This window comes from Ascaphus truei, chromosome 6 (genome assembly GCF_040206685.1).
Source record: "Ascaphus truei isolate aAscTru1 chromosome 6, aAscTru1.hap1, whole genome shotgun sequence".
Classification (NCBI taxonomy): domain Eukaryota; kingdom Metazoa; phylum Chordata; class Amphibia; order Anura; family Ascaphidae; genus Ascaphus; species Ascaphus truei.
Window position 1 is genome coordinate 22,625,641 of NC_134488.1, and position 24,345 is coordinate 22,649,985.

A 24,345-nucleotide genomic window follows, 5' to 3' on the forward strand; every position below is an offset into this window, starting at 1 on the left:
TTATATAGTGCCATAAGTGTACATAGCGCTTCACGGTAGTATGTAGTTGATGCTTTGGAAGTGTAATATACATAGCAGACTTTATTTTTCCACCTATAGAAATTAAGTGAACCAAACAGTTATTTAAGAAGACACATCTTTTAATATGTAGTAGTTTATATTCAGACTCAAGATTTGCTTTCTTCCTGTCTGTGGCCTGTCGAGGAGAAAGGATCAAGCATGATTTATGTTACAGCAGGGATTTTTTAAACTTTTATTTTTGGTTAAGGGACCCTATAATTATATTGTGAAATTCTGCGGCACCCCAACTCTCTCTAATAGCGCGTCTGAGATCAGATACATTGTAAGGAACCCCAACCCTCTCTAATAGCGCGTCTGAGATCAGATGCATTGTAAGGAACCCCAACCCTCTCTAATAGCACGTCTGAGATCAGATGCATTGTAAGGAACCCCAACCCTCTCTAATAGCGCGTCTGAGATCAGATACATTGTTACGAACCCCAACCCTCTCTAATAGCGCATCTGAGATCAGATGCATTGTAAGGAACCCCAACCCTCTCTAATAGCGCATCTGAGATCAGATGCATTGTAAGGAACCCCAACCCTCTCTAATAGCGCGTCTGAGATCAGATGCATTGTAAATTATTCTGTATTTGGTACAATTTTCAAATGACCTGAACATTGCAGGGGACCCTTTAGGGGTGCCCGGGGACCACAATGGGTCCTAGGAACCACTGTTGAAAAACACTGTTACAGAGATGAGGTGTAGAATAACGCTTAAAGCCGCCAAACATGTAGCACTGCACAGATCTATTTTTTTTGTTATAATTTATTTTAATTATAGGATTGTATCAGAGGATCTCTGGAGTTGAGAGAAAAAAGGGAAACACGAGCGCACCAAGATAAGAGATATGAAGTGTATTACCAACAATAAAAGATAGTAACCACTTACATGAAATAAAACTTTAATATTCCCCGATCTCGACGATAACTTTTTGGTGGGGCATCACATTAGGTGTGCAGGGGCAGTTTCAGTCCTCAGAAATCAGTCCCGCGTGCTGGGGCTGTCTCCGCGGCGCTGTCAGACCTCCACGAGTGTAAGCGTGGCTGAAGGCGTAGCGCGCATGCGCAGGAAAAGAAGCCCTCTGCAGCTCATCTCTGGAGTTGAACTGTGTCAATGTATTCATCCAGGGACCCCCTGCTTCCCGAGATACTTACCTCAGTATGGGGCGCCGGTATCCCTGGGGAGTTTAAATGCCCAGGTCACGCCAGCCAACAGGAAGCTGCAAGGGATGACGTCACAGCTTCCTATTGGCCCGCGGGACATTTAGAAGCCGCCATTTGGTTAGGCACACAAGTTCCATGGCTAAAGAGGTACAGGTACCCCTGGAAGCAAGGGGTACCCGGAGATGAAGCAGTTCAGCTCCAAAGACCCCGTGCTTCAATCATGCAAGAAAACAAATTGTGCCTATTTAGCTGGTTCCACAAAGACCTGGGTTACCATATGTCCTTTTTATTATTACATGGCACTGACCATGTACTCGGCACTGTTGAAATCTGCTGGCTTAATTCCTTGCTTCTGTAGAACCAATTGCTCATCTCATCCAGCTGTAATTGGAGTGCGCTGCACATCTGCATCTCTAGTTTCAATCAAATGAGAGAGACAATATAACAGTTGTTAAAACCCATCTGCTTCCCGACACGATACATTAAAACCCTTCCGCAGCAAATGAGGTTAAGAAAGCAGGTTCAATAAAATTGAGCCGAATTCCCACAGGCTATCAGTGTGGCTACCAATTTGACATGCAACCAGAAACCTCTACGCTAATACAGACCAGGCCTTCCCTCAGAACAGCACACCCCTTCTGCTCTAATACAAGGAGCCAACTTCAGAGATAATGCAACAGATATTAGTTACTCGTCGGTGTTCATTTTCCATAATGACAGCTCAAGGAAAGGCAGGTCTGCAAACTGTGCTCTGGCCTGAAACAAGATGGAGTCCATCAAATTCAGAGTGTGCTCTGCCCTGTATAGCAGGGGTACTCAACACCAGTCCTCTAGCAACCAAACAGGTCAGGTTTTTAGGATATTCCAGCTTCAGCACAGGTGGCTCAATCAGAAGCTTAGTCGAAGACTGAGCCACATGTGCTGAAGCAGTTACTGATTGAGCCACCTGTGCTGAAGCTGGGATATCTTGAAAACCTGACCTGTTGGGGGGAGGGGGGGGGCTTAAGGACGTGTGCGCCCCTGCTGTACAGTAAGCTGTTAAAAAACAAACAAACAAAAAAAACGTAAATGAAATGTATTGGGACCAATGAATACAGAACTGAAAACCCCCATTGTTTTTAAAATGTTACTACGCTCTGCACAAAGATGCAAGTAAAACCTATAAACCAGGCCTATTTATTTCTGGTTTTTTTTTATTATTTACATTGGGAACAACGATCAGTCTGGAACGTTAACTTATCTCCGTTGCCGTTTCTTTAAATAGGACATTGGAAACCATGATGGACAGAAGGAAAACGTGGACCAAAGGTTCCTCAGCATCTTCCGGAAGGGGAAGAAGAAAACCATCGTCAGGAACATGGGGCAAATGATTTACTACTCCAAGGTTAAATTCCGATACCAGCACTGCCAGGTAAAGCCATGTGTGGCTATTGCACCCAATGCATGCGCGGTTCTCGGCAGGGAGCCGGTATAGCTCAGGCCCGCTGGGGAGAACGTGTCCTGTGAAGCATATTGATGGGTGTTACTGCGGGAGATGCGGCATCGTTATTATTGTGTGTGAAATAAACTAGGTAATGGGTTTAATTACCACCTTTGGCAAATCACTTCTGCCACACGTGCTGCCAGGATCCTACGCAGAAGAGGTATGGAGACAAGTAGGGCGTAAGCTAGGGGTTCTCAACTCCGGTCCTCAAGCCCCCCCAACAGGTGAGGTTTTCAGGCTACCCCTGCTTCAGCACAAGTGGCTCCATCAGTCTGATTTCGATTGGGCAGGCTCATCGATTGAGCCACCTGTGCTGAGGCAGGGACATGCTGAAAACTTGACCGATTGTGGGGGTGGGGATGGGGGGGTCTTGAGGACTGGAGTTGAGGACCCCCTGGCGTAAGCAATAAGTTGTTCTTGTAAGATTTCTCTCCATTACTCTTCTACATATGCACGCACAGCTGAGGAGGATGTCTGCTTAAGACCGATGGAACCTCTCGTCTAAGTGTCACTGTGGACCCCTACTATAAAATGCAGCTGGCAGGATTCCATCCCAGATGTGGCTGCATGGATGCCAGTGGGGTATAATAATGTGTTGTGCAACTGATTAGCACTAGATAAATCTAGACTTCTGTATTCACGATTTATATATCATAGATCATATGCCCCTCTGATGCCACAGGTGTTGTTAAAAGATCTAATTAAGAGGGAACCGCCAGCTTCTGACTTCAGCACTGTATTTATCAGCCCCATTCCTGTGTATTCAGTTCACAACCTGCCCCTCTCCCTTGTCACCTGGGAGTGTCTGCACACTGGTTACTTCTACCTGTGAGTCATTTCCGCTTACATCTGAATCTAGGACTTTGAGCTCATGTCTGGCTGATTTAAGATCAGGTTTCTGTGTTGTCTGCAGATACAGGTTCTATAACCTTTTTTTGCATGCAAGAAGTCATGTTATGCTATCACTGTGAGCAGAGCAATCGCACTGAATGGATATCCTAGTCTGCAATATCTGCTACTTGACTTGATTGGAATGTTGCACGAAATAGACGGATCTCGGCGAGTTGTGACATTCTTGTCCATGATTCTGCCGCTGGATTTTGTTTGTATGTTACAGAATTGATATTATAATTGCATGACATTTGAACTCCTGCCATTCCCACACGTGCAGTTGTAGAGATAAAGGATATGATGCACAAATCTACTGTTATTATTTCTGATATTATTGCATCTACCACTGAATGAGCTTAAATCCGATCTGGGATCCTAGTTTTCAGTTGATCTCTTGTTGTTGTTGCTAAATCATTCTTCCTGGTATTTCACAGGTTATTAAGAATTTATATTAGTGTTAGGGACCCCTGGAAATGTGGTCTGCCGTGCAGTGGCTCAGGGGCTTACAACAATTTTGGCCAAAAATGTTAAACTAAAAGACCATTTTATTTAATAGATATTTATACATATATATTTAGGCACTGTACCGTGTATGGGTTTCACTGGATGTGCACTGAGCTCTGTCTGTGTTTTATGTTCTGTCTCGGTTGTTGCTATAGTTAATTGAAAAAATACAGCTCATAATGATGATAAAAATGATATGTTTGGAATTGCTGAAACTTTGACCAGACCCCTGATGAGCAATGTTTATTTATTTTATGTTCATCCCCATTAGTGTATTGCAGGAGTGGCCAGCTCCAGTCCTCAAGGGCCACCAACAAGTCAGGTTTTAAGGAGATCCCTGCTCAAGCACAGGTGGCTCAGATGTCGACTGAGCCACTTGTGCTGAAGCAGGCATCTCCTTAAAACCTGACTTGTTGGTGGCCCTTGAGGACTGGAGCTGGCCACTTCTGGTGTATTGTGTCCACTTGTGTTGCTTAGTTTACTGTTGCCAATAATAACCACCGCTGATCACAGCGAGAGACGGAGCCTGGTTCCTTATTGAATCTGCTCTCAAACCAGCAGATCACATCTTGTCTCTTGGTGATCAGCACCTGCTAAGAGCAGGGACTCGAGTACAAGTAGTTTTGAGGACAGGTCTGTCCAGTCTGTGGGGATTCTCCAGCTCAAGCTAACCCTTCCCTACCCTCCACAGGATGTCAGCGACTGCTACTTGGAGATGTTCCATTCGAACCTGTATTTCCAGTCTCGTAGCTCCACTGGGTTGACTTACCAGGTAAGGGCTTTTTGGGACCACACACGGTGGTGCCTGTGTGGTTGCCACTGCCTTTGTTGAGTTACATGGTGGGGAGCATGGGATGATTTGGGATGGTAGAAACTAGAGCCAAAAAAGGGTCACTTCACATGACTTCTCCCCCTCCCCCCCTCCCAGAGCAGCCATGCTCTAATTTATCTCTTGACCTTTCACCCCTCGGTCACTTCCTTTATGCATGTTTACACGACACAGAATCTCTCCCCTTTATCTCAGTCATGGGAAACCTGTTCAAATGTTCTAAAGGTCTTTTGAAAATGTCAATATATTTTGGCTTCAGTACTGGAGCTCGTGTGACTTTCATAGTAGCTAAGGTTGCTCGACACTTTCTTATCGCTTAACTGCTTCTCTCCCGGAGGAGCCAGCGGGACACAGCTTTTTATGGCTGCAACATTATATTTGTGCGGTTCATTAAAAAATTGCGGCGGTGGTCAGCTGCCTCGGAGCTGCCCTGATCCCGATATAACTTGACATACTGTACGCCACGCAGGAAATTGCATGTGACGTGCTGTAGCTGTGCTGACTACATTTGGAAACCTTGTGCATTACACCTTTTCACCGTAACCCCTTTTGCTTTGGTAGGGTTATTGTTCTGCTCCTTCTCCTGCTGGAGATAACCACATTTGGTGTGAACCCTTTTGCTGCAAGAGAGGCATGCCCTTCCTGCAGCACACGGCTTAACTCTGATGGCCGTGTTGGATCGTACGAACCAATATCTAAAAACTCTTATTTCGGGATTTGATGGGAAAATGCAGGAAGTCGTTTCAGCTTCAATTATCTTGCACTGCGATGAAGGGTTTTCTTTGGGGAGATGGCAAAATCAAATATTGTAGAGTGAATTATGAGTGCAAATCCCACATAAACGGTGAGCGTTTTCTGTGACATACAGTGCTCATTTGCATATCATTTCCCAGAATCCCTGGCTGCAATGAAAGCACTGTATGCTAGGAGATCATGGTGAAAAGCTGGGCTGCAGACCTGTCTGAGACGTGTCAATGTGCTCACAAGTGGTATTTTCATTTGCAATAATGTAAACAAGACACTGCTATATATAGCTGTCTGTGAGTGGGTTTACTGGCTTTGCATCTGATCCCAGGCTGTGTTTAAAAGCGGTGTCTAAAACAGCGAGCATTGGCTTAGGGGTGCCATGTAATAATGGATTTAAGGCTAAAGGTGGCACTGTGCATGTCATTTCCCAGAATACCTGGCTGCAGTGGAAGCACGGTATGTTAGGAGATAATGCTGAAAAGCAGGGTTGCAGACCTGTCTGGGCCATGGGAATATGCTCACAAGTGGTATTTTTATTTATTGTACACTCTACACCTAAAACGTTCTGTTTTTAATGTTATTGCACTTGTTGTAAATGGCATTATATTTTCAATTCTTCTTGCACGTTGTAACCACCTGGTTATTCTGTGATGGGGCTGTGAGATTGTTTGCAGAACATTCAGAGGAGTCTCTACCTCAATCCATTACTGGCTCCTACGTAAACAGGCTGCAGAATTGTGCGCCTGGAAGTTCTCCAGACTACTTCAAGGAAAATGCTGGAACTTTGACCAGACATTTCGATAAGTTATGTTCATCCTCCGCCCTGTGATGTTCTTGCCTAAGTTTTGTGGGAAGTTTTGAAGCCTCCCGTACCACCCAGTATTTGTGCACAAAATACCTGTTTTGTATTTTTTCTGAGCGGATGGAGATCCGGTTCTAAATTTATTCCAATCGTTTTCTGGAGAAACATTTAAAGACATTTTCTGCAAGCTTCCTAAATTGGCCTTTGTATAAAAGAAGAAACTGCAGTCAAACTCTGCTCTAATCATCACCACTGCAGAATCACTGCTGGCATTCTTTCCTCAGAGAGTTATGATCCCAAAATAGCCCCCCCCCCCCCATGCCATGCATCTTACCCCTCACCTCAGGGAACCTTAACCAGGACAAGGTTTGGGAACAACTAACCACTTGCTTTGAAATAGCGCAGAAGCACCTGTATGTGAAATGTGTGCATGGTGATTCATTGCTTATTCCTAATATCTGGGGTTCCTTAAAGAGTGAATGCAGTGTGTGTTGTATATTATCGGCCATATCTTACTGTGTTTTTTTCTTTTCCCAGTTGGGTTTCCTTCATGTTACCACTCTCCCTCTTTAACCGCCCTCTCTTCCTTCATTTCCCCCCACCCTCCTTTATAATCTTTTTTTTAATCTTACCCTTTCTTTTATACACCTCCCTTCCTTAATTTCCCCTCCCTTTCATTGTAAGCGCCTCTCTTTTTAATTCTGTTTAATTTTACCCCTTTCATTTTTTTCTTCCCTTCTTTGATCTGATCCTTTCATCTTATATTCTCGGTTTCTCTCTCCCCCTCTCCCCCCACCACCACCACCTGCCCCTCCTTCCTCGCTTGATACATCTTCCTTGCGTGGTTGCACGTCTCCTTGTATGTCCTCGCAGTTTGGCTTCAGACCTCCCCTGTGCCAACCCGTTCTTAACATTGTCGTCTGCCACTTTTGCTTACGCAGGGATTGGTGCCCTTGAAAGAGCTGAGTGTGTATAAGTTGGAGCGCTCCAAAGCCCCATCTAAACAAGAGGAAGAGCATGCCTTCCGGATCACAGGTGAGACATGGGAAGAGGAGAGAATGTAACCACTCAACACACACACACCAGAATATGGTTTCACCGTGACCTGCAGGCTCCCCTCCCTATATTGTATGCACAAGACCTAAACTCTTTGAAAGAGGTGGTAGTGTTTCTAAGCTGTAAATCAAATGAGTCGGTAGCACATTCTCTGAAATGATATAAGCTGTCAGTGCTGAACTAGGACAGGGAGGAACTGAAGCAAGAACCCTGGCTCACCTATTTATATAGTTCTTCGGAGCTCATACGAAGCTACGGCTTGGCCCCATCGGAATTTACAGCTGTCATTATGGAGACAGTCGTTGTAAATGCAGTTGTACGATCTGTCCGCAATTAAGCTTTTCATTTCAATTGGTATAACAAGTTGGGTGAACCGAAGTGTTGATTGTCAAGAAACCCTATGCGGTATGTATACCTCTATTTATATACCGCCATCCATGTACAATGCGCTTTACAGCAGTAATAGACGTGACCTCGTACGGATAAGCGCTTCATACATAAAAGTAGACATTAGAAAAAGGAGTCCCTGCCCGAAGAGCTTACAATCTACATGCCAAATATATTGTATTGAATGTATAGTTCATTGTGATGATCGGTACTTAGTTATTGTGTTACCAGATGGGAATATCTTTTACATCTTAACATAACATTAAATTAAACGTTATGCGTAGAGTGACCAGACATCCCGGTTTAGCCGGGAAAGTCCTGGTTTTTAGGCCTTTGTCATGCCTTTTTGGGCCACTGTCCCGGTTTCTATTGGCGCCGGCGATGTGTACTTGCCGACTGTGCATGCACGATCGGCGCTTTCCGGCCACTCATGTGAACACGCGATCAGTGCTTGCTGGCCGCTACATGCGCACAAGCAGCAGGCTCTCGCCATTCGTGCACGTGGAGCCGGCGCTCGCCGTTCTCATACGCACAATTGTTTTTCCTGGTTTTTCCTGGGGCATATATGGTCACGCTCGTTATGCGGGGTAAAAAGTGACAAAAATCCTCTACTGCATAGCATACAGCAAATAAAAATACCACTTGTGAGCACATTCACATGTATTAGACAGGTCTGCCACCCTGCTTTTCCCCATTATCTCTTAGGCCAGGTCCCCAGTGGCCGTGGTCGTCGGGCAGCCAATGGGAGTGCAGGTAGTGTAGATCAATGGCAGTGCTGCTTTGTGCTGTGCTTTGACGTAATGGCCGCATATCCCATCGCTCCCCCTAGACCGTACATCACGGCTTTTATCTGTGCATGCGCTGCCAGATGCTCCCATTAGGGCCATAGCCTTGGCATACAATGCTTCCACTGCAGCAGGGGATTCTGGGAAATCACATGCAAATGAGCAGTGTCACACCTTGCTTCAAATCCATTTTAATATGGACCCACATAAGCTGATCCCTGCCGAATTACACAGAATTTCAGCACAGCCTGGGTTAAAGAAGGGCACAGCCAGTAAACCTACTCACAGACAGCTGTTTCGACCTTTTGGGTCTCGCCAGTGTGAGGCTGGTTATACTGGCTGTGTAATTTTGAAGCTGCGATAGGTTTCCACCCACACATTATACAGGTTATGGGTTAACATGAACTCTCTATATAGAGCTGTAATCTCATAACAAGTGCAAATCATTCTCAACCCTTCCATTGCCAGAGAGGTAACTTTGATCTTTAAAATGACCTAAATACTCCATGAAAAATATTATTGGTGTTTCTCTCATGATGGTATTTCATATCAAACTGCTTTGCCATGTGATCCTTTGTTATTGGAGTAAACCATTCTATTGCGCGTTACAACACTGGGAAACCAATACAATACGTTTGTTGGGGTGTGGGGGAAGGGGGAGTTTCTATTCTTCATACAGCGAGGATGGTGGGTATCCCAATGTCTAGATGTAATCGGTCTGCTAGGGTAAAGGTTGTGCTTTAGAAGCCTCTTTACTGCCGGAGAAAGGTGGCAGAGCCAAGCAGCAATACGTTCCAATGGTTTTCTCCTTGCTGAGGCTTCTTCAACTCTTGTGTTTCTCTAGGGCCCTTGCTGAACCCGCTAATCATTTATTGTCCAAGCCAGCAAGAGCTGCAGAAGTGGCTTTACCACCTGGAAAAACAGATCCAGCTCAATGGTGGAAGCTTAGATTCGTTCTCCACAGCAGAGGTAAGATCTGCACCCCCCATCCTAAAATTTCGGTCTCCTGGCTAGAGGTGAACTCCTCAAACATTCCCTTGAAGAGTCTTACCAGGACATTTATTGGCTCAGAGAATTTCTGACTTGAGGAAACCTGGGGAAGAATTTGCAGCTGGTCTATAGTGAACGCACTTACACCACCAGCGTGAGGATAAAGGTTGTCTTTTAGTTTATTAGGGTAGGCTGGATGCCTCTGGCAGAACAAGCCGTCTTGCCTGAGTAGAAGACCTATTCTGTGTTAGGCACATATTTCAGAGCCTGAGACAGCTGATCCCACCTGTTTTCCATAGACGTTGCAGCTGTGATTAACACAGAAAGGGCATACACACAACTCCAGCTGTCACCGCAGACAGAAACATACAATAAATAACCATTTTAGTTCTTAGCCTATGTTTTAAAGCCGCAGGTCCTGTAGACGAGTACTATTCCCAATCCTATTAAAAAAAACATTGTACATTGATACTTGTTCACTACACGCCCTCAGTAATCATCATCTGTGTGGTACCCATTCCTTCTGCCATCTAACTCAGTAGTACTCGACAGTAGTGATTCCCATTTTATGGATTGGATCAAGCAGCAGCGCATTAGAAGCTGTACATGTACATTTTAATTGGAGCCAATAAGTAACCATAGATTTATGTGCATGGAAGGTTTGCAGTTATACACAGTGGTGCTTTATATTGCAGAATACTTATTTGAGGGAGAGGAGATGTGGTGCTTTATATTGCAGAATACTTATTTGGGGGAGAGGAGATATGGTGCTTTATATTGCAGAATACTTATTTGGGGGAGAGGAGATGTGGTGCTTTATATTGCAGAATACTTATTTGGGGGAGAGGAGATGTGGTGCTTTATATTGCAGAATACTTATTTGGGGGAGAGGAGATGGCCGTGAAATTAAACTTTGTTTTAACTCTATGTATTACAAATGAATGACCACCCTGTCGTACAAGCTTGCATACCCTTTCCCAGGCTTTGGGGCATTATATGTGGCTGTCGGTTGCAATACCGTCCGACAAGAAAATGTCAAAACCTCCGGCCTGATAGGATGAGATGGAACAAGGGCTCTGTTTTAGATTCACTGTCCCCTGTTTCAACTTCCATGCTCTCTTCTGCATTTGCACTTGTGGCTCTTGTAACTTTAGAAGGGGCTTCAACAAGAACAGTCCGTTCTGAACAGCAGCAACAGCTGTGGGAAGAGGGGGAGGGAGGGGTTGGCTTACCCTGCCTACTAATGGAATACCCTGCCTGCTAGCACAGCTGCAAGGCAAGCCTGGGTCATTAAAAGAGGCACTGGCCCACCTAGGGTCAGGCTGCTAAACATTGCCTAGTTCAGAAATGGCAAGTTCCAGTGAGTAATTCATAGGCACAGACAGAGCTACATTTCGAGGCTCAACTGGGAAATGCCGGTTTTTACATCTAATCACATTTACAGATGTGGCTACTGTTAATTGCAGTGTTAATGCAAATATTCCCATGACATGCCAACATCCAAAAATGTGTGTGAGAGAAAATATAAATATTACTGTGTGCTCATTTGCATGTCTTAGACAGGTCTGCAACCCTGCCTTTCACCATTATCGTCCAGCGTACAGTGCTTCCACTGCAGCAAGGGATTCTGGGAAATTGCATGCAAATAAGCACACATTGCCACCTTTTACTTCAAATCCATTTTGACATGGACCCCTACAAGCTTATGCTTGCTGCATTGCACAGCTTTTCAGCACAGCCATAGACAGCTGTTTCGAGCTTTTGGGTCTCATCAGTGTGAGGCTGGTTATACTGGCTTTGCAAATATATATATATCTATATATCTCAAAAACATATAAAATCACAGTGCCAAAATTTAATGAAGGCTAAAGGTATGTACTAACTTTATATGAGAGATGTATGTGGCAAATAGTCCACAATATATGGCAATAATAACAAAACAAACACACAAACAACATATATGACAAGGAATGAGGACCTGGGAAAGGGAATGGGAGACACAAGGAAGGAAAGCCAATTGAAAAAATAATAAATAAATAACCTGACGTAAAAATAAAACACTGGAACACCCGGACAGATATCCACAGTAACAACCACCTTTCTATACTACAAAAAGGGACAGCGCAGGCTCCATAGTGTAAATAGTACAGGTTTAATATACACGAGCTAACAAATATTCGCTCACAACAATGAGGTAGGACATGCGCATCGGATGGAGCTCCAGCAACCCGTTGTTCATCTGCTGATGTGAAGCTGTAGTCTCGTGGCTGCAATCAAAAGGCTGCGGTCCCAGTCATCACTGTGACACGCGCGTGCCCGGCGGGGGGGGGGCGGCGCGTGCACAGCGCTAACCGCGATCTGCGGTCTTCAGGAGAGAGGGAGAAGTTGCGACGGGAGGGGGCGTGGTCGGGTTTTTTGGGGGGGCGTGGCCATGACCTCATGCGGCTGGTTCGCCCTCATTGGCTGAAGCGCTGGTGGGGGCGTGGCCACGGCTCCGTCGCAAGTTCCACACACAATTTTTTGGAGCGTGTGGAATCTTGCAGAACGGCGCGGCTGCTGAATCTGCGCCGACGCAAGTACTCGGCCCTGAGTGACTGGGGGTCGGTGCTTGATCGCACAGTGCACGCCGAGGCGTATGCTGTGGCAGTCACTGGGACCGCAGCCAAACTGTTCTGTTCATGCAGCCGGGCCCCTCCGTGATGTGCGTCCACTCAACAGCCCCCCGGCTGAACGGTACACGCTTACTCAGTTCCGCAGCACAACAGCTCCCCTCCAATACAGCAATGGTACAACGGAAAGGCTCCTGGTGCTGCCAATGGCGCAAACACCCTTACGCGTTTCGTCGCAAGTAAAGCGGCGACTTCATCAGAGTTTGCGACGAAACGCGTAAGGGTGTTGGCGCCATTGGCAGCACCAGGAGCCTTTCCATTGTACCTTTGCTGTATTGGAGGGGAGCTGTTGTGCTGCGGAACTGAGAAAGCGTGTACCGTTCAGCCGGGGGGCTGTTGAGTGGACGCACATCACGGAGGGGCCCGGCTGCATGAACAGAACAGTTTCATTGCAGCCACAAGACTACAGCTTCAGATCAGCAGATGAACAACGCGTTTCTGGAGCTCCAGCCGATGCGCATGTCCTACCTCATTGTTGTGAGTGAATATTTGTTAGCTCGTGTATATTAAACCTTTACTATTTACACTATGGAGCCTGCGCTGTCCCATATATATATACCTTTTGCTGTAAAATTGTCTTGCACATTATACACAGAAATGCACAACTTTAAACCTGACTTGGTATGATTTTTTTTATAGTAAAACTGTGCCTGTTCTGCACATTGTCACTGGCACAAGTTTGTCATGTAACATCACATCATTACCATGTCATATTATGGCATGAATCAGTAAGCTTGTACTGTATAAGCTTTACAGGTAATGTTCATTTCTAATTTCAAGTTTGAGAAGGTTTAAGTATGTTCTTATTTTTGCTTCTTCCCTCCCCCCCCCCCCCCCCCCCCAAGGGGAGCAGTGACGGTCACTGGGACAAATCCGAGCTGAGGAAGTCTGTGCAGAGCCAGCATGTGCAGGATTGGGAAGGAACACAGAGGGAATCGCTGGGCTCCATCGCCTGCATCTCCAAGGTGAAGCTGCAGCACTTGCCTTTCCAGGTTAGTAACCTCACTCACACCAACCCATTCTCTCTTCAAACAGGGCACAGTTTGGGGGTTAATTTGCAAGTGTTAAAGCTGTAATCTTAGATTCCCTTAGCCACCCCACTGCCCTTAGCCACCCCACTGCCCTTAGCCACCCCACTGCCCTTAGCCACCCCACTGCCCTTAGCCACCCCACTGCCCTTAGCCACCCCACTGCCCTTAGCCACCCCACTGCCCTTAGCCACCCCACTGCCCTTAGCCACCCCATTGCCCTTAGCCACCCCACTGCCCTTAGCCACCCCACTGCCCTTAGCCACCCCACTGCCCTTAGCCACCCCACTGCAGCACATTGCCGCTCCTGCAAAGAAAATCCAGTTTTTGGGACACCGTTTTAGACTATCAAAATAAATGTTACAGATGGTTCCCTTTCCCTGAAGTATACAACACTTCACTTCTTTGAACAAACTTTTGGAACTTTAAAAAAACTGTAGGAACCAGTGCCAGCAATGTGTGGTCCATACAATGTGCCCTGCAAAGAGTCTGTGAAATCACTGGATCAAACCTTTGGTTGTGTCCATGAAAGCACTAGGTAGAGAGCGTTTCGATATCTAGTTTAAGGAAAAATTAGAAACATCGATAGATGCAGAAAATAACTCTGTTTTATTTGTTAGAAAATAGGAAAGTATATATCTTTTCTGTCATATTTAGCTTGCAATTTGACTTGATAGGTACAATTTAGTGCTCTTGCAGAAAAGCATTGCCGTCTCTTGTTCGATGGATGGAAAGCAGAAGGTTTACGTAGCTGAGCCGTGTTTAATTCAGCTCAGTGGACCCTGTTTCCCGAGATACATATTTGTAAAGCTAGCACCGGTTCTTCCACATAATTAAATCCCCCTGGGTCCCGCGGGCCAATAAGAAGCCGCGACGTCATCCTATTAGGTCCGCATAACGTGGGAGATTTAAATGGCCAGGTGCATGCATCTTCTTTTCACTGTGTTCTCTGTCTGTGTCTCCTAGCAGAACCCCTAACACTATGACTCTCCACAGGAGCTGCATGGCAGGTTACTGGTCCTCTACCCATCCAGTCTGGTCATCCTTTCTGAGGAAGGGAAACACCTTTACTATAAGGTAAGCCGCGTGTCACAGCATCTATTAGCTGTCGCAGCTCTGTGCGTTCTGAGAGAGACGTTATCGCATACCTTAATCCAGAGTTTCTTAACACCAGTCCTCAAGAACCCCCACCCACACACACCCCTCAACAGGCCAGGTTTTCTGGATATCCCAGCTTCAGCAGAGGCACATGTGCTGAAGCAGGGATATCCTGAAAACCTGACCTGCTGGATGGGGGGAGGCGGGGGGCTTGGACTAGAGTTGAGCACCCCTGCTTTGTCTATACAGACCTTGTTCCTCCTGGAAACGCAATTGATCCAGAGCACTCAGACTATCAGAGTTTTCATAAGAGTTCATTGGGGTGTACAGTAGGTGCAGTACTGTATATAATACATATCCCAAAATGAACTGGCACTCAAAGAAATACATTGAAAAGAATCGCCCCCGATCCTTCCAAGTGGTTTTCTAAATAGTCTGTTTTTAATGCAGAATATTGTCACATACAGAAAAAAAGTGTTAGTTAGACACTTGCTGCTATAGGGAAAAAGCAACGGTTCAGGGTCCCTTCATCAGGAAGTTCAGTGATTCTCTTGATAATACTCAAGAAGAGGAGGGTGAGTGCAGGCTCAAATGGGTTTTTTTTTGTTTGTTTTTGTGCAGCAGTATGTAACAACATATCATACAAGTGAGAACCATCAAGACTGCTACTGTATATCTTTAGGTATTCAAGGCCATGTAAAAAATTTTTTTAACCTGATAAGTGCCTGCAAAGCGTGTACAAAAAAGAAAATATATATATATATATATATTCAATGGCTTTTCATGAAAATATAGAGGTGCTATAATTCAGCGTAGAACATAATCACACTTCAAAATTGGAAAACTTTTGTCCCCTTTTGCAAGTAATGCATTGCAGGCTTGTCTGAGAGATGAGAGGTTACACACCCTCCTCCCCCCTCCCCCCCCCACTCTGGAGCTGTGGTGTGTTTCGACTTGAAATCAAAGGGCCAAGTTCCCAAATACCATTTAATAACCAATGTAACACACGCCTGTGTTGAGCAGTCCCCGCGTTGGAATACGCACTTCTACACAGGGCAGCCAATGTTTGAGAACCAGAAAATGTAGTTCATGAATACGTAAGAATCGGGAGCAGGAATGGCATCCAAGTGTGTACGTCCATGTGCCAATTTGTCGGAGCACTTTCTCAAGATATCCATGTACACCGCTGTACTCCTCCTCCTCCTACGTATCCGTGACAGGTCCTCTCTCTCCAGTGGTTAGATGTCCCCTTTACCGTCCTAAGTGACACCTTTTTGGTTCGAAGGCCATCAGCCCTGAGCTCATAGAGCGACCAGGAGTGAGTCAGTCTCCTTAGACGGCTTCAGGAGCTCAGTGCTGTAGAGGCATGTCCACACCGCAACATGTCAGTGCAGCCTATTCTTTCACTTCAATCAGCTGGGCCAGTAGCAGCAGGGATAGAGAGAGGAAGATTTCCCCGGCAACAAGAGAGGTGCTTAACACAGCCGTCCCACCTACGCACAGTTATTATTATATTTTTAATATAAGTTTACCTGAACCAGGGGCCCTCCAGAACCGAACTGTTGTCCCCTGCCCTTCAGGGTCACTGAGCAGGTTTGTCCACTGCGTAGAATAGAAAATGGTCACAGGTCAGCGCTTGCTCCAGCAGCTAATAGAAAGTTGCAACATCAGGAGAGTTGTATCTATTGGTCACCCCAAGGCCATATTCATACCTTTTTTTTTTTGTGTGTGTGTGTCCCAGTATAAAAATGTAAAATCTCAGGATCTGGAGGGTTGGGGGACCACTGATCGATCGGCTTGGGAGAACCCCCGGGATTACGTGGGCGAAAAAATATATATTTTGGTGGGGATTGCTGCTTTAAAGTCTCAGACACTAAGTTCTCCAGGTGCCTCTTCATCCTGGCTTAGCTCCGGAACCGTTACAGTGGCGTGTCTCCGGAACGTCTAACATGTGATCACAGCGGCAGCAATCTCATGAGGCCGGAATCATGAAATGCTCATGCTTCCCTAAAACACTAGCAAATGCTCATGCTTCCCTAAAACACTAACAAATGCTCATATCGCGCGTGCTACGTTATGGGTTCAGAAATTTCGATTTTTGGCATAGAGGACCTGTATGTAAAAATCAGCCTTCAGGGGTGATTGTAAATCCACAGGCTACGTGGACTGCATTTTAAATGGTTCCAGGACCGTTTATGGACCACTGGCAGGAGCCTGTGCAGATTATTCATTGAGGTAGAGAGCTGATTCTCCTTAGATAAGTGAGAGGAATTATTTGGGGATATGGACTTGGTCAATGGTTGGTGTTTTTGTTGCTGCCTTCTGTTAGGTCCGTTTACGTAATCCACCCGGTATAGCAATAAGCATGAGGTTGAACTTGATGGATGCCTGTCGTTTGCTTAAACTACATCCCTTTTGTTTTTCTGGTTCTATCGGCCAGTGCGGCGTCTTCTCTCTAACATCACGGTCACGACTTCACTGACTTCGTGTAACTGGGGAGTCTTCACACACAGAGTCTGGAAGTTTTGATGAATATTTGTTTCGCTGTGCAAAATGTCTTCAATTTCTTGTCATGTGACAGGCGTAACAGGGGAGCATAGACAGAGGAGCATATGATAATAAATATCTGTTATTTATAAGCGGGGCTGGAAAAATATCACTAACATTCACCAGACCACTACACCCCTAAATAATTAAGACCTTTGACCTTACCTCTGTCAACGAGGCAACAAGACTCAAAATCAACCAGCCTGAAGGGAAAGATGCAGCTTCCTCTTCATTGGACATCGAGGCTTAAAGGCGCAGAACTAAAGGCGGTGTGAAGGCAGCACACATGTACCTCCCCGCCGGGGTCCCCGATACTTGCGCCCCACAATGCCTTACGCTTAAGGAACAGACCACAGCGGCAGACGCATGGCACTAGGGTGCTCAAGTATAGAGGCTCCGCCATCGTGCTGCTTTCACACCGCCCGCAGTTTCGCGCCTTTAAGCGGCCTGGTCCAATTAAAAGGGGAGGTCGTATCTTAAACTCGCCTGCCCTGATTTTCCGATTTTGGATTTTTCTAGCCCTGTGTAAGTATCTATCCTGCTTGCACGGTTGTATTCTGCTTGCACGGTTGTATTCTGCTTGCACGGTTGTATTCTGCTTGCACGGTTGTATTCTGCTTGCACGGTTGTATTCTGCTTGCACGGTTGTATTCTGGCTGCACGGTTGTATTCTGGCTGCACGGTTGTATTCTGGCTGCACGGTTGTATTCTGCTTGCACGGTTGTATTCTGGCTGCACGGTTGTATTCTGGCTGCACGGTTGTATTCTGGCTGCACGGTTGTATTCTGGCTGCACGGTTGTATTCTGGCTGCACGGTTGTATTCTGCTTGCACGGTTGTATTCTGCTTCCACGGTTGTATTCTGGCTGCACGGTTGTATTCTGGCTGCACGGTTGTATTCTGGCTGCACGGTTGTATTCTGGCTGCACGGTTGTATTCTGGCTGCACGGTTGTATTCTGGCTGCACGGTTGTATTCTGGCTGCACGGTTGTATTCTGGCTGCACGGTTGTATTCTGCTTGCACGGTTGTATTCTGGCTGCACGGTTGTATTCTGGCTGCACGGTTGTATTCTGGCTGCACGGTTGTATTCTGGCTGCACGGTTGTATTCTGGCTGCACGGTTGTATTCTGCTTGCACGGTTGTATTCTGGCTAGGTAGGAGCAGGTAGGAGCTGATCTTGCATGTCCGTATGCAGAGATACCGATGAGTCAGCGCTGGTGAGAAACTAAGACTCACTGTATGGAGGGGTGTGTGTGGGAACAGGAAGCTTAGTCCAAATTACAAAGCTATCCCGACCAGGTACAGAACGACTCCCTTTTTATGTATGAACGTGCCTTTCGATTAACCACTTTGTGACCAGACAAACCTTCAGTGTGACATTTCAGCAACTGCAAAATGACACTTCTGAATTTCAAGATTCAGCCAAACAGTGTGTGGCTATATACTTCCACTCGTATACTCTTTGGATAACCTAAATATACACCGTTCAGTTCTTGCTTCTAATAAATATAGTTTTCTAACCTCCATTGCCATTACTATTCAATGAGCCTGTCCTGATCCAGTTGAAGCACTAAGGGGTTTATGTACCAAGCAGACTGTAAAGAAGCCGTGAGCGATTTACTGATCAGTCAGAGTTTGCGTCGTGTGCAAGAGAACGGGTGTATTGGACACTTACTCTAGGTCAGACTAGGCCGTTTATATGGCAAGAGAAGAGTTCAAACGTGGGCTTCCAGTTCCTTCTTCCCTAACACAAGTGAAGCAGTCGCTGGATACCGTGACATGAAGACGGGCAGTGATAGATTGTTAGATAATGCATTAATAGATATTGAACACATTACTCAGTGTTAATAAATTGTGCTAGAGGACATCACAGAAAATCACCTTTTCATGTATCTGTAGAGACCACCTTTAAAAATAAGTTGCTTTTCTGTGTCGTTGGTGTTCAGACATTCACATCACCAAGTTATAATCCAGTATTTCGCTGTGTTATGATTCTGACCCAAACATTGTGTTATTTCTTTGAATGTGGCTTGTTACATTTCTCACCTGCGTGCCTGGGATTTTCCTGTACACAGGGGGAGCTTCCACTCAACGCCATACGGGTGACATCAGAAGAGGCGGAGAAGCAGAAGAAATCGTTCTTAATTGAAGGTAAGGGCTGAGCTCGGATCTAAAGATGAAAAAGAAACCACCTGTGTTTCACCAGCTTAGTTACTGGGGCCTGCAATGTATTGCAAGTCCTTACAGCTGTGACGGGTTTAACTTGGTTTCAACTACATAACTATCACCTATCTTCCTCTCTGTGTATTATATCACATGCTTATCACCCCACTCTGGTGTCTCTTTCACATACAAAGCCATCGCCCTGTCTGATTAGTATCTATTTATGTGAATGGTTCTCTCTCAAACAGTCGCTCTAGTCTTAAACACACAACCTTTGCTTGACTGGGTTCTTATCTCTCTCTCTCTCTCTCTCAAACCACTGTTTCTTCATCTTTGTACCTCTACCGTCCTTGTCTTTATCGAACACCCCTTGAGCCGAGTGACGTAACGAGGGTTATTTGTTAAACGGTGCAGATCTGGGCACTATTGCACTGAAACTCCCATTTGAGCTCAACCGAAGTTTCCGAGTGATGGTGCCCTGAACCGCACTATAGCAGCTTAATACATAACCCCCAATGTTTGTTTTCTAAGACTCTTTCTCTCGCTCTCTCCTGGGACGCCACAGGAAGATACATCAACACGATCCGGGTGACGTGCCTCACTCAGCCAGATTATGCGGAGTGGATGGAGCATCTGAAAAGAGCTCAGCTACAAAACCGAGACTCCTCACTCTCGGGCTCCAGCAGTTTCTGCGGCTCCCACTCGGCACAGCAGGAGCAGGTAATGAACGTCCCCTGTGCCCAACAGAGGGGTACTCCACTCCATCCTTCACGCCCCCTCCTCCTCACCCTCCCCCCATCCAATAGGTCAGGTTTTATAGATCTCCCAGCTTCAGCACAGTTGGCTGAATCAGAGACTCAGTCCAAGACTGAGCCTCTGATTGAGAAACCAGCGCTGAAGCAAGGACTGATTGAGCCACCTGTGCTGAAGCGGCGATATCCTGAAAACCTGACCTGTTGGGGAGGCTTGAGGACTGGAGTTGAGCTCCCCCTGCCCTAACACACAAGCAGCGGCATATCCGGTGCAAAGCCTCAGCACCCGTAGGGCACTATTGACGTATGGTAGAGCAGTATGGGAGATGTAGTCCCACAATCCTTTTTCCTGATGTTTTCCATGGTGTTGATAAAACGTAGATTGTAAGCTCTTCGGGGCATGGAATATCTACTTGTATGTAGGAACCACGAATTCCTATTATGTCACGTGTATTACTGCTGTAACGGGCAGTGTACTTGGATGGTGCTATGTATTGTATTGTATGTCTTTATTTATATAGCGCCGTTAATGTACATAGCGCTTCACAGTAGTAATATATACGTGGTAATCAAATAAATAACAGATAATATAAATAACAGATCAAACATCTGTAAAGATATACATACATAAAGTGTGAATGTAGGCTTTAAAATGCTTTTTAATATGTTTACAATCCATTATAGGGACAATCTCATGTAGCAGGTAAAAAAAACCAACCTGTAAACCACCTCTCCATGGCTTCCCCAGGAAGGCGAATTTACTTTTAAACAAACAATTTGACTTCTTTGTAACGTGTGAAACATTAATATTCTGTGTGCGTTTGCCGAATGATAGCATTGTATGTCCTTTACAAACAAACACAACTAGAATAACGTACATGTGGCTAACAAATAATAATAATAAGGAACTGGCAAACAGTCCTACCACACAGAGACATTCGATAAAGATTGTAAAAACACATGGTCAGCAATAGGGTTGGGAGGGGAGGTCAGTCAGACTGACCTGCTGATTCCTGTAAGGATGTCAGTTGAAGATGTTTAAACCAGTACACTCCTAATGATTGCATCTGGTGTGCTGCAGCAGTTTCATGCACACAGGTATACACTGCCGTTACAGTGCATCTGGTGTGCTGCAGCAGTGTCATGCACACAGGTATACACTGCCGTTACACTGCATCTGGTGTGCTGCAGCAGTTTCATGCACACAGGTATACACTGCCCGTTACACTGTATCTGGTGTGCTGCAGCAGTTTCATGCACACAGGTATACACTGCCGTTACAGTGCATCTGGTGTGCTGCAGCAGTGTCATGCACACAGGTATACACTGCCGTTACACTGCATCTGGTGTGCTGCAGCAGTTTCATGCACACAGGTATACACTGCCCGTTACACTGTATCTGGTGTGCTGCAGCAGTTTCATGCACACAGGTATACACTGCCCGTTACACTGCATCTGGTGTGCTGCAGCAGTTTCATGCACACAGGTATACACTGCCCGTTACACTGCATCTGGTGTGCTGCAGCAGTTTCATGCACACAGGTATACACTGCCCGTTACACTGCATCTGGTGTGCTGCAGCAGTTTCATGCACACAGGTATACACTGCCCGTTACACTGCATCTGGTGTGCTGCAGCAGTTTCATGCACACAGGTATACACTGCCGTTACACTGCATCTGGTGTGCTGCAGCAGTGTCATGCACACAGGTATACACTGCCGTTACACTGCATCTGGTGTGCTGCAGCAGTTTCATGCACACAGGTATGCACTGCCCGTTACACTGCATCTGGTGTGCTGCAGCAGTTTCATGCACACAGGTATGCACTGCCGTTACACTGCATCTGGTGTGCTGCAGCAGTGTCATGCACACAGGTATACACTGCCGTTACAGTGCATCTGGTGTGCTGCAGCAGTTTCATGCACACAGGTATACACTGCCCGTTACACTGCATCTGGTGTGCTGCAGCAATTTCATGCACACAGGTATACACTGCCCGTTACACTGCATCTGGTGTGCTGCAGCAGTTTCATGCACACAGGTATACACTGCCCGTTACACTGCATCTGGTGTGCTGCAGCAGTTTCATGCACACAGGTATACACTGCCCGTTACACTGCATCTGGTGTGCTGCAGCAGTTTCATGCACACAGGTATACACTGCCGTTACAGTGCATCTGGTGTGCTGCAGCAGTGTCATGCACACAGGTATACACTGCCGTTACACTGCATCTGGTGTGCTGCAGCAGTTTCATGCACACAGGTATACACTGCCCGTTACACTGTATCTGGTGTGCTGCAGCAGTTTCATGCACACAGGTATACACTGCCCGTTACACTGCATCTGGTGTGCTGCAGCAGTTTCATGCACACAGGTATACACTGCCCGTTACACTGCATCTGGTGTGCTGCAGCAGTTTCATGCACACAGGTATACACTGCCCGTTACACTGCATCTGGTGTGCTGCAGCAGTTTCATGCACACAGGTATACACTGCCCGTTACACTGCATCTGGTGTGCTGCAGCAGTTTCATGCACACAGGTATACACTGCCGTTACACTGCATCTGGTGTGCTGCAGCAGTGTCATGCACACAGGTATACACTGCCGTTACACTGCATCTGGTGTGCTGCAGCAGTTTCATGCACACAGGTATGCACTGCCCGTTACACTGCATCTGGTGTGCTGCAGCAGTTTCATGCACACAGGTATGCACTGCCGTTACACTGCATCTGGTGTGCTGCAGCAGTGTCATGCACACAGGTATACACTGCCGTTACAGTGCATCTGGTGTGCTGCAGCAGTTTCATGCACACAGGTATACACTGCCCGTTACACTGCATCTGGTGTGCTGCAGCAATTTCATGCACACAGGTATACACTGCCCGTTACACTGCATCTGGTGTGCTGCAGCAGTTTCATGCACACAGGTATACACTGCCCGTTACACTGCATCTGGTGTGCTGCAGCAGTTTCATGCACACAGGTATACACTGCCCGTTACACTGCATCTGGTGTGCTGCAGCAGTTTCATGCACACAGGTATACACTGCCGTTACACTGCATCTGGTGTGCTGCAGCAGTTTCATGCACACAGGTATACACTGCCGTTACACTGCATCTGGTGTGCTGCAGCAGTGTCATGCACACAGGTATACACTGCCGTTACACTGCATCTGGTGTGCTGCAGCAGTTTCATGCACACAGGTATACACTGCCGTTACACTGCATCTGGTGTGCTGCAGCAGTGTCATGCACACAGGTATACACTGCCGATACACTGCATCTGGTGTGCTGCAGCAGTTTCATGCACACAGGTATACACTGCCCGTTACACTGCATCTGGTGTGCTGCAGCAGTTTCATGCACACAGGTATACACTGCCCGTTACACTGCATCTGGTGTGCTGCAGCAGTTTCATGCACACAGGTATACACTGCCGTTACACTGCATCTGGTGTGCTGCAGCAGTTTCATGCACACAGGTATACACTGCCGTTACACTGCATCTGGTGTGCTGCAGCAGTGTCATGCACACAGGTATACACTGCCGTTACACTGCATCTGGTGTGCTGCAGCAGTGTCATGCACACAGGTATACACTGCCGTTACACTGCATCTGGTGTGCTGCAGCAGTTTCATGCACACAGGTATACACTGCCTGTTACACTGCATCTGGTGTGCTGCAGCAGTGTCATGCACACAGGTATACACTGCCGTTACACTGCATCTGGTGTGCTGCAGCAGTTTCATGCACACAGGTATACACTGCCGTTACATTGCATGCGTCCTGTCCTGCTGGGCCTTGCTACATTCCCGCTGTTTCCGTCACAGGTCACGGCTAGCTGCAGGAGCTCTCTTGCCTCGGATGGACGCACTAAATCCTGGGCCTCAGCAGGGAAGCTGCCCAACTCTAACCGTCAATCTCACAGCACCCCACAGGGCCCTGACCGCCAGTCATTTACAGTATTGTCTGGGCAGCCACTGCAGGATGACCCCCTGTCACCCGGATATACTCAGCCCGTTCATGTGAGTACACAGGAACCCCTCATCCTGACATCTGGGTATAAATGCATCTTCTTTTGTAATAGGAAAAAGTGTGTGTCTACAAAGCCCACCCACACCCCCTCCCCCCATCCCTCACACCCCCTCCCCCCATCCCTCACACCCCCTCCCCACCCCCTCCAGACACACACCCCCCACACCCACCACACACTCCCACACACACCCACCCACCCTCCATACACAACCCACCCCCCACACACACCCACCCCACATCCACCCACCCCCACACACACCCACCCCCCACACACACCCACCCCCCACACACACCCACCCCCACACCACACACCACCCACACGTATATTAGCAAAAAACTACACATAG

The 24,345-nt window shown here is 46.6% G+C and overlaps 1 protein-coding gene across 2 annotated transcripts in view; it reads left to right on the plus strand.

Moving 5' to 3' along the window:
• Window positions 1–24,345, plus strand: part of LOC142496741 (pleckstrin homology domain-containing family N member 1-like) — a 44,298-nt gene that overhangs the window by 11,159 nt on the left and 8,794 nt on the right. For both annotated transcript variants that reach the window (XM_075603606.1, XM_075603607.1), the window contains exons 3-11: window positions 2,492–2,638; window positions 4,797–4,877; window positions 7,425–7,518; window positions 9,556–9,680; window positions 13,216–13,362; window positions 14,395–14,475; window positions 19,119–19,194; window positions 19,772–19,926; window positions 23,794–23,988. In XM_075603606.1, coding sequence (XP_075459721.1) covers window positions 2,492–2,638; window positions 4,797–4,877; window positions 7,425–7,518; window positions 9,556–9,680; window positions 13,216–13,362; window positions 14,395–14,475; window positions 19,119–19,194; window positions 19,772–19,926; window positions 23,794–23,988 — 1,101 coding nt within the window. The remainder of the gene's footprint in view (window positions 1–2,491; window positions 2,639–4,796; window positions 4,878–7,424; window positions 7,519–9,555; window positions 9,681–13,215; window positions 13,363–14,394; window positions 14,476–19,118; window positions 19,195–19,771; window positions 19,927–23,793; window positions 23,989–24,345) is intronic.